Below are 10,928 nucleotides of genomic sequence, written 5' to 3'. Positions count from 1 at the left end.
TTTTTTTTTTGGTGATAGATTTAGGCTACTCATGCTTGAGAAATTTTGGTCCCCGATAGAATTTGAAAAAAATTTTGGGGTAAACGACTAGAATAATTAGAGCCATGTATTTATTTAGCTGTCCACTGCTGGTCTCCTGTTTTCCACTTAGGTAGTCACAGAACCATGTTCCTTTAAATATATTTACTTAATTTTACCGACAACCTTATGAGATAGTTATCCTCATTTTACAGATAGGAGAAAGTTAACTTCTCAGATCTTACTCAAGATCAGCCTACTGGTAAGTGGCTAAGCAGGGGATTCAGTCTCTGGCCTATCTGGCTCCAAAATAAGGGAAAATCTGAGTATAGTGCTGTATCTTTATATCTTGGATGTGGAAATATAAATTTAAGAGGCACAGCTTTAGCTAACTTTGATTAGCTCCCTTATACATGGTTTCCAGAGCTGCTTTTTAGCTCTTAATTTGGTCCTCCCAGCAACCCTTGAAGTGTAGGTGTCATGGCTTCATGGTATGATAAAAAGGTATGCTAAATTCTATTCCTGGCTGTGTCAAAGTTTATGAGTAACAAGGTGCATCTAATCTAACTCTTTTAGGTCCTTAGTTTTCTCATTTGTAAACTGACAATTGGATTTGGTAACCAAGATCACATCAATTCAGTGTAAACTCGTTCTAGGGGCTTTCAGATAACGATTTGTCAAATAGTAAAGGGCAGCATCAAAGGGAGATATTTGAGCTTTAAGGCTAACTGAATCACCTGCTATCTTTGGAAAGAAGTGGTGCTCCCAAAATAGCAAACAGCTTGTTTTGGTGACAATCGGAAATTGAGATTAGACTAAAATAATGGGTTTCTAGTCCTGTGCTTTGTTTCTGTTCAAAGGGGTAAGGATAATATAAAAGTTATAAGCTGAGAATTGTATTTGGAAATAACTAATTTAGTATTAAGTATGGAAACCAGTGTGTTTTGTGGAGAGTTCTATCACAAGTTGGTTTGAAAGTGGGAATATTTAGAATTTGTAGAAACTTCACATGCGTTTGTTTTGTTCTGCCTTGACTGTTAGTTGCTGGAATCAAGGATAGAGGAAACGGTTCTTCTGTATTCTAGAACGTGAGGCTTGGTTGCTCACAGGCATTCTAGATGATTACTCCTGCGTGTGTTATCATGAATTATGTATTGTGGGAAATTAAAAGTGTCTTAGGAGAGGATAGGCCAAGGGTTTTAAAGATACAAGAGGACAGTTTTAAAATAACAGTAGTGTGGTTTTAAGAAATGTGTAGTTTAGGTTTGGTAACACCAATTTGAGACTTACTGATTGATGATTAAGAGTTGTATGTTCTTCTGTATCTATACTTTCACTAATTCAACAAGCATTGCATTCCTGGTCTTTGACAAGTTGCATGTTAGCAGTTGGGTTATAAAGAAAACTGATCATCCCTCCCACTTGTGTATGAACTTCTCCAAGAGTCTGTCAGCCAGCCAAGATTAACTTTCTTACTTAAAAATATGTTTGAAATGTCTTTATGTAAATTATATCAGCCCTCTATCAGGTGTAAAATTAAAAATCTTTTCACAGGGAGAATGAGGTTGAAGAGGTAAAGGAAGAGGGTCCAAAAGAGATGACACTGGATGAATGGAAGGCTATTCAAAATAAGGATCGGGCAAAAGTAGAATTTAATATCCGAAAACCAAATGAAGGTGCTGATGGGCAGTGGAAGAAGGGATTTGTTCTTCATAAGTCAAAGAGTGAAGAGGTAAAATTAAGCTTTGTGGTGATGGAAAATATTCAGATGTGATTTAAGTAATATTTGTAATTTTTATTTTAAGATTTCATGTGGATGATATTCAGTTTATAAAGAAAAACTTTACAAAGCATTATTTAGGGCAGATAACTTTTGATTGAAAAGGAAGATAAACTGCATTACCATTACTCTGGTCTTTTCAGTCCTTAAGTATATTTAACGTAATGTCTCTCTTTTCTGAAAAGCTGTTGGTGTATCATAGTTTGTTAGTACTTTAGAAATCTTATAGTACTTCTCAAAGTTGTGGTTTTTCTTTTTTTTTTAAATTTCACTTAACTGGGAATTATTAAAGTCCAGTAAAACCTACAGAAGCTGGAACCTGTGTAAGACGGAAACCTGTCAAAGAAGGAAAGTGCAAATATTTTCCACTAAAATGAGCAGTAGGAAAGTAGTAAGACCGCGCCCTGTCAAAGGTGAAAAACTTGCGAGACCTGGAAAAACAAGGCAGTCCTATCAAGTTCCAGCTCTCATAGGTTTCCTCGTATTAGGTTGAGATGTTGGCCTTTTCGTATGGTTTAGCCAAAAGTATAAGTGGGCTCTATTTAGTACTGAACTTTTGAAACTGTTGACCTGTGCCATATATAATGGTCAGATTCAGTAAGTGGTAGTCCCCTTCTTTACTGAGGAGTGATGCCTTGTAAAGACCAGAGAATTAATTTATGGGTTTCCTTTACTTAGGAAGCATGGAAATCAATGAAAATATTTGAGAAAGTCATGTTGGTGGCTTTTGATTTTGATAGCTTCAACTTAAGCCTTGGGGTGTATTTTTAGAGGAACGTCCTAGTGCTACATCCTATGTAAGAATGAGTTTTTAATCATAATTTTACCATTGCTGTCAAGTTGATTCTGACTCATAGCAACCCTATAGGACAGAGTAGAACTGCCTCATAGGGTTTCCAAGGCTGAAATCTTTATGGAAGCAGACTCTGTCACATCTTGCTCCTGCGGAGCAGCTGGTGGTTTGAACGGCTGACCTTTTGGTTAGCAGCTAAGTGCTTAACCACTGTACCACCAGCGCTCCCATCATACTTTTAGCCAAACCTAAATTATTTCTTCTGCTAAATTCTTTTTTCTTTAAACTTTTGACATTTGTGATATATTCATGTCCTAAATCAGGCTGTGCCAGAAATCCAGAGTGCAAATTCTGTCATTCCTAAAGTAAAGTCAAATTGAAATGTTATGAAGGCAACCTGTAATAAGATTCATTAGGGTTTTTTTTTCTTCTTAATAGTTTTTTTTCTTTTTAATATCCTTTAAAAAAAAATGGCTGTAACACAAACCCGGAAGCATTTTAAAATAACATTGAGGTTGAAAAGACTTTTTTAGGTTTAGAAAAGAAATGCTTTTTAACATTGACTTCCATTTTTATGAATTATGCCTGTAGTTATTTTGAACATAGAACGGGATAAACTGGTGGTATTGAATTAAGGTCAGCCAGTAAAAGTTCTTGAAACTTGAGTACTCATATCATTAAAGCATACATTGAGGGTTAGAAGGAAGAGTAGATAAAATATTTGAAAATTTAGTGTAATCATCATCTGCATAATTTCTAGGAGTGCCTTTACTTCTTCAGCAGCAACTTTAAGTATTTTAAAATTATTCAAATTACCTATTGTAGTTTGATGAGTCATAATTACAAGTTTACTACCTGCTTAAAAATCTCAGTGTCACTGTTGCTCCATTGGCTTGCATCTATTTTTGTTTCAAATGTATAGGTTTTTATCTAAAAGCATAAAGTAATAAATGAGGTCATCATCTTAAGTGTCAAGTCCTGTAGACTTAGAACATTTATTTTTTTGTTATTTGTGGTTCTCGCAGATAAATTTGTTAATGTATCAGGGTAAAACAAAGGAATTCCTCATTCAGGAACCATGGAAGTTCATTTTGGGGGTGACTGATCAGTTGAATTAATGATCGAATTGTTTAGGTTAATATAAAAAAGATTCACCTACAGCTCCTTTAAGACAGTTACTTGTAACGTATAGACAGGGGTCTTGACTCTGGACTCTTTTTTCCGGAACAAGCTACATACGCACATAAAACGTTGTGGTTGTGATTTTAGGTGATTCATTAATACCCTGAAACCTCTTCATGCATTTTATATGCATTGGCTCAGGTATCCCAGTTTTAAATACTATCTTAGACCCAGGTTTTCAGAAATAACTATTATACAAAGCAATGTTTATGAGTAGAGATTTTGGAAAATTAAAAAATGTGAAAATGGTTATGAGTAACTTTGAATCAAAGACATTTACATTGTCAAGCCACTTTTTATGTTTGAGCCTTTATATTTTTTGTGCCTTTGTGATGTGTATACTTGTTTGAATTCTGACCCCCCATTGGCATATGGTCTTACCGCTTGACTATTTCTTGAAGCTTCATATACAGTCATGCATTGCTTAATGTCCACAATACGTTCTGTGAAATAGGATGCCATGTGACTTGGATATTGTACAAACACTATATTATATACAGGCAGTCTCCAGATTACAAACTAGTTCTGTTCCTAATTCTGTCCTTAAGTGGAATTTGTATGTAAATTGGAACAATTAGGTATGGTTTGTATCTTAGCGTCAGTTAGTCAGATGTTTATCTTAGGATATAGTATAGGGTGTACCTTTCTCTGCATAAAAAACATAAACACTTCCAGATACACTAAAACATCTTCAACATAATAATACAGTAATAATAATAACATTTTGATGGTGTCTTGCAGAGTAGCGCCGTTTGTTATGGACCATTTTATGTACCTCGAATTTTTAATATAATAGGCTTTACAGGAATTTGTTCATAACTGTGGATTGTACACAAGTTAGATGTTTGTAACCCAGGGACTGCCTGTACTTACCAAAGGTATATGGGATACTGTAGTGTATCTGTATTGACTAAATAGCCAAGGTGCTGTATATATACAGTACTGTATTTTAGCTAATGTATTTGGCAAGATAATATATGGGTTAAGTAGGTTAGTACTGTAATTCTGTTATAACCTTATGGGACCATGGACATATATGCCGTCAGACGTTGCCTGAATGAATGAATGTTAATGTAGTGCATGGCTGTAGGTAGCACTTGAAGCGCTCTTTCACTATTACATATCCTCATAACAAATATAAGGTAGTTAAGGGAAAAAAAGTAACTTCAGAAACAAAGAACTGAGTTACCAAGTTATCAATAGAGCAGAGACTAGAGCTCCGTCTCCTGATTATCATTCGTTGTTGTAGGAGGAGAAAAAATTTGGGGGAAGCAGTTTATCCTAATAGTTAACCTTAAAGGTTATGGACGTGCTCTGGAAACCCACAAAAAAACCAGTTGCTGTCAAGATGATTCTGGCTCTTGGTGAACCCGTGTATTACAGAGTAGAATTGCTCTATAGGGTTTTCTTGGCTGTAATATCTACAGAAGCAGATCACCAGGCCTTATACTTCACAGCTAGGTGAGTTCTAACTGCCAACCTTTAGGTTAGTAGTCAAACAAACTGTGCCACCCAGAGACTGAACATCCAAACCTTTTAATTATTGTAGTAAAATCTTCCAGGTATTTCAGTAGTGTATCAGTTTATGATTTTTTTGCTTCTATGCCCTAGAAAGTTATAAAACCTAGTCAGTGAATTGATACCATTGATTTGAAATGGCAAACATTCTAAATAGGCAGTTAATGTATAGTTGACTTTTATAATTCCTTTGCAGTTTTGTGGATTTACATTTATGTATGTTTCTAAGCTTCTTTAAAATTAATGGTAATTAAAGAAAGAACTTTAATTCTGTTGCCTTTAAATTGTGTTGGCATGGCACAAAGGAATGGCATTTAATTTGGTTATAAGGTGGATTGTTGTTGCTGTCGGGTCAGTTCCAACTCATGGCAACCCATGTGTCCAGAGTAGAACCGCTCCATAGGGTTTTCAAGGCTGTGGCCTTCCAGAAGCAGGTCACCAGGCTTGTCTACCAAGACATCTCTGGGTAGGTTCAAACTGTCAACCTCTCAGCTAGTAGTAGCACTTAACCATTTTGCGCCACCCAGGGACTCCTATATTACCCTTACCTGTTGCCGTTAAGTCGATTCTGACTCATAGTGACACTGTAGGACAGAGTAGAAGTGCCCCATAGAGTTTCCACGGAGTGACTGGTGGATTCGTACTGCCAAACTTTTGGCTAGCAGCTGAGCTCTTAACCACTGCGTCACCAGGACTCCTTAGAGCTATTGCTATATTATTCATTCTCATAAAGTACAGATTGGAATTTTTGGTCCTTTTAAGATAAAGCTAAATATTTAGAAGTTTTGCAACATTGCTTTTCTATTATTTATCCAGTGGCATTAATTTATATTTTTAGGCTCATGCTGAAGATTCGGTTATGGACCATCATTTCCGGAAGCCAGCAAATGATATAACGTCTCAGCTGGAGATCAATTTTGGAGACCTTGGCCGCCCAGGACGTGGTGGCAGGGGAGGAAGAGGTGGACGTGGGCGTGGTGGGCGTCCTAATCGTGGCAGCAGGACTGACAAGGTAATTTTAAGAGTTCTTTTCCCCCTTTTAAGTAATTCACATACCTCTTTTGGTAAAGCGCTGGCTGTGTGCTTTTGGGGGATATAAAAAGAAGTAGAAAAAGAAAATGATAGACTCCAATAAGATACATTTTAGGTCATATTTTTTAAAGCACTTAAATACAATCTGTTTTTGAATATTTGCTCAAAACTGTTGTTTTGAACTTGTTTTGCTTAGAGCTCTCAATGGAGTTAAGTTTCCACCCTTTATTGGGTGTTTATTAGGTACTGTGCTACACATTTTATGGATGTATGATCACTAATACGGTGACATCCCCATTTTCAGTAGAAGAAACTCAGGTACAGGGAACCAAGTTAAGCCTTGATCTTTACTAAGGTTTACCTGAAATACCAATCTGTTCCCTTTACTTTGATGATTTTGATAATTCCTCACTCCTTTTTACATCTCAGTCTAATGTACTCCTTGCGTCCATCTTATACAGTTCCTCTTGTGGCACTCACTAGATGGCTGTGGTCACCTTTTTTGTTGTTTTTGTTGGTCTGGATTTCTTACTAAACTGCCCTGTGAGGACTGGCATTCATTTCTGTCCTACTTTCACAGCATCTGCAATATTATGTATGTGGCACAAAATAAGTTCTCAATAAATACTTTTATAGAGGCCCTTGTAATTAGTAGACTCGAACTCAGATCTGTCTGATGCCAAAGTCCATGCTTTTAATGACTATATGCTATTAAAGTACTAAAGGTAGTAAACCTTTGTGTTATTTCATCGTCTCTTAGGGTTTAGCTAGGAAACAACCATAATGTCCTCCTGAATTCTCTCTCTGATAAGCAAGTTGGGGAACATGGCCACTTGATTCAATTTGTCAGTGTTTTGTTTTATAATGGTAACTTAGTATTATAGGTTTTATGGTTATCAGTGGCAGTGTAGTGGTATTTGTTTCTGTTACTGCCTCTGAAAATTTTTAAAGGCCCGTGTTGTATATATAGGCCTTTCAATATCTTTTTCAAAAGTTTTGTTACTTGTACTTTGGGTTAAACTTAGCCATTGGGCCTTTTCCTAGCATTGATGAATATGCTACTTAAATAATTGCTAATTGATTTCTTACCTGCTTTCAAATCATGCCATTCTTTAGGAAATCTGCAGAGTGTAATAATACTGAACCAAAAGTAAGACTCCACGTTCATACTCCATGTGAGTCTACTGTGTGATTTATTAGAAAAACAAAACAAAAATCCCATGATGATTACTAGAGAATTTTCATAGGTCTTGAAATTTAGGACAGAGTTCATTGCAAATATTCATAGTCCCATTCTGATCCATAATTTTGCTTTTTAAGTAAGAGCTTTGACACATTTTACTTAGTGTTATAACATCAAGATTTTTTAGAGTTCTCTGTCTGATTGTAGACACTGGTAATCCATTTTCAAGATTTGAGAATTGTGATTAATTTTGATTTGTTTCTTTTTCAGTCAAGTGCTTCTGCCCCTGATGTAGATGACCCAGAGGCATTCCCAGCTCTGGCTTAACTGGATGCCATAAGACAACCCTGGTTCCTTTGTGGACCCTCCTCTCTGAGGCTTTGCATGCTTAAGGATCCCAAACGACTAAGAAATTTAAAAAAAAAAAAAAAAAGACTCATTCATACCATTCACACCTAAAGACTGAATTTTATCTGTTTTGAAAATGAACTTCTCTCGCTACACAGAAGTAACAAATATGGTAGTCAGTTTTGTATTTAGAAATGTATTGGTAGCAGGGATGTTTTCATAATTTTCAGAGATTATGCATTCTTCATGAATACTTTTGTATTGCTGCTTGCAAATATGCATTTCCAAACTTGAAATATAGGTGTGAACAGTGTGTACCAGTTTAAAGCTTTCACTTCATTTGTGTTTTTTAATTAAGGATTTAGATGTTCCCCCAATTACAGAGCGATTTTAAATATTGGACATAATACCGGTTTTAATACCTGCTTTGCATTTTCACACATGGTCAGCTGAGACATGTAAACTTGATTTGTCAAATTTTATGCTGTGTGGAATACTAACTACTTTATGTATTTTAACTTAGTTTTAATATTTTCATTTTTGGGGAAAAATCTTTTTTCAATTCTCACGATAGCTGTTATATATGCTAAATCTTTATATACAAAAGTATCAGTACTTGAACAAATGCAAAGCACATTGGTTTATTAACCCTTGCTCCTGCAGTGATGCATGGTTCATTAGGTTCAAATTACACTTGATTCACGATTTCAACTATATGACTTTCCCATCTTAAAAAACAAATTAGATACGTTATTGGTGAAAGTTGTTTACGCTTATTGTTGATAGACAAATCCTGTCGAGTGAAGTAGCTACATGGGTGTGGATTTTTTCCCCCTCCAACAGTGTGGGTGGAATAGGTCAATTTGGCTAATGCGTAATATTTAAATTCTGTAAAATAAGTATCTGGCCCTTCAGTATGATTTGTATATTTGAAAGGTCCCAAAATCAAAATTGTACTTCTGTAAACAACTCTTTAACCCTTCGTTGTTCTAAAGAAACCAAAGGGCACTGGTTTGTATGGTTAGGGGGGAGTATTTTAATTTCTGGAATTTGGAAAGCAGGCAGCTTTACTTTATAAGGTTAGAACAGCAGCACTATCCATGAAATACAAACCAAAAACCTTACTGTTTCTGAATTTTCTATATTGCTATTAATTTTGATCTTCAGTTGATAGATGAATGTTTGCTCCACAAAAGGTGACAAGTATCTTTTTCCTCTTCCACCATTAGAAAATTAGGTTAATAATGGATTCCTTGAATGGGAGCATCACCACTTATTAAAACATACTTGGAGAGACTGATCAATAAACAAGTTTTCTAGGATTTTTTTTTTTTTTTATTTTTATTTGCCACCATTTATTGATGAACAGGAAAGAAATATTTTGTTTCAGAGGTCTTTGATCACTCAATAATTTTTAGTAATTTTTTACCTGTGTATGGTAATGCCTGGTTTTAAAAATAGGGAAGATCTTAAATTTTAAAATGTCTGTTTAACTGATTGGTTCTCGCATATATTTTAACAGAAATTGTACAGTATAAGAATTATTTATTTGGATTAGATTTATTCACCTAATCACTAGTCTGACATCTTAGGGAAGAGAGAATTATTCTTCAGTGGTGGATAAAACTTGTGCTGGTGTTTTGGATCTTATGATGCTGAGCATGTTCTGCACTGGTGCTAATGTCTAATACAATTTTATATTTACAAACAAACCTGCTACCCAGAGGCAAGTATTATTTAGTCCACACGGACTTTTGACCCCCCTTGAGAATGCAGCATACACACTCCTAAATCAGTATGTTTAGATTTGAGCGTTTAACTCGTTCCTGAACATGTGACATTAGTTCACAAATCTCTTGATTTCTAGCAGCATTACAGAAAACACCTGCTGTTAAGTAAAAATACTTTGCAGGTTCTGCTCACTGTCAGCCATTGCTGGCAGTCTGTCACGAGAGAACACAGCAATATCTGGTATGTTGCAAGCTTTCAAGATAGCTTGAACTTATGTTGATCCATTAGTTGTATCTGATGGATGTAAATTGCCTCCTAGTTCAATTTGTCAAGAACTAAAACTGTGAACCTAATTTTCTCTTTTTGGTGGGTAATAACTGAAAATAAAGATTTATTTTCATGCTCACTTTTTAAAAAGTTATGAAAACAAATAGGAGCCCATTTATCGTCAGTGTGTTTCCTGGTTTCTGACCTGTGTGTGCACCCCTCAGATAATGCTCATATTTAGTTTTCTCCCCTTATAGTTAGATTTTATGTGGGTTTTTTGTTAAACCAGGCTATTGAATCACATTTGGGAAGGATATCTATCTTAATGAGTGTTAAAATTAGAAATGTTAAATTTTTAACTTGTCACATGAATTTCAAGGGCTGACACATGACAGTTGGTATGTCTCTAAGCAGACCACATTTTGAGCATGAAAGCTAATCATACCGAATGCCACTTTTTATTGACAATAGGTAATACTCTTAATGACAAAATCCCTTAATGGACACGGATCCTAAAATAGAAGTGGTGGCTCCGATGGAATGTTTTAGTGAACTTATAACTTGACACTTTAAAAATAGAAATAGATTTTAAGGTATGTTCAGCTTGCATTGAAATAATTGGGGATATGTTTTCTTTATTAGCTAAATAACTGTTTTAGGACCTCTGAAGGATTTAAAAATATGTCGTCAGGTACTATAAATGTGGTAGCTGTTTTATCAGTTTTATTTTGAAAATGGAAGCAGGCCACATGATCTCTGGGGTTGTAAATATACTTGGGGCTTTTGGTATGGGTTTGGAGGGAGGATATTAATACTCCGTTCTGATTTTATTTTTCTAATTGTTGATGGTAACACTGAAAGAAAAATGTTCTTAATGCTTTTGGGGAATTGCATACAAAGTCTAATTATTGTAGATTGGATTTTTAAAATACATCTTTAAGAGAACACTATGTGAAAGAAACTAGCAGGTGTTAGAAGGTAGAAAAGCAATTTAAGGAGAAATGTGAAGCTGCTAGACCCAATTGGTGTTGACTCTAAAGGAAAGAATATGCCAGATATATCGATGAGCTGTTATA

At 35.3% G+C, this 10,928-nt stretch overlaps 1 protein-coding gene across 8 annotated transcripts in view; it reads left to right on the top strand.

The window, feature by feature from the left end:
• Positions 1 to 10,007, top strand: part of SERBP1 (SERPINE1 mRNA binding protein 1) — an 18,309-nt gene extending 8,302 nt beyond the window's left edge. For 4 of the 8 annotated variants that reach the window (XM_023730931.1, XM_023730910.1, XM_023730923.1 and 1 more), the window contains exons 6-7: positions 1,573 to 1,750; positions 6,130 to 10,007. In XM_023730931.1, coding sequence (XP_023586699.1) covers positions 1,573 to 1,750; positions 6,130 to 6,390 — 439 coding nt within the window. In that variant the 3' untranslated portion in view covers positions 6,391 to 10,007. The remainder of the gene's footprint in view (positions 1 to 1,572; positions 1,751 to 6,129) is intronic. The other 4 variants (XM_004369037.2, XM_004369038.2, XM_004369036.3 and 1 more) reach the window with 2 other exon arrangements.
• Positions 10,008 to 10,928: the final 921 nt, after the last annotated feature.

The sequence above is a fragment of the Trichechus manatus genome, unplaced genomic scaffold (assembly GCF_000243295.1).
Source record: "Trichechus manatus latirostris isolate Lorelei unplaced genomic scaffold, TriManLat1.0 scaffold00003, whole genome shotgun sequence".
Classification (NCBI taxonomy): domain Eukaryota; kingdom Metazoa; phylum Chordata; class Mammalia; order Sirenia; family Trichechidae; genus Trichechus; species Trichechus manatus.
The sequence above is the reverse complement of the archived record's forward strand: the minus strand, read 5'-3'. Positions and strand labels throughout refer to the sequence as shown.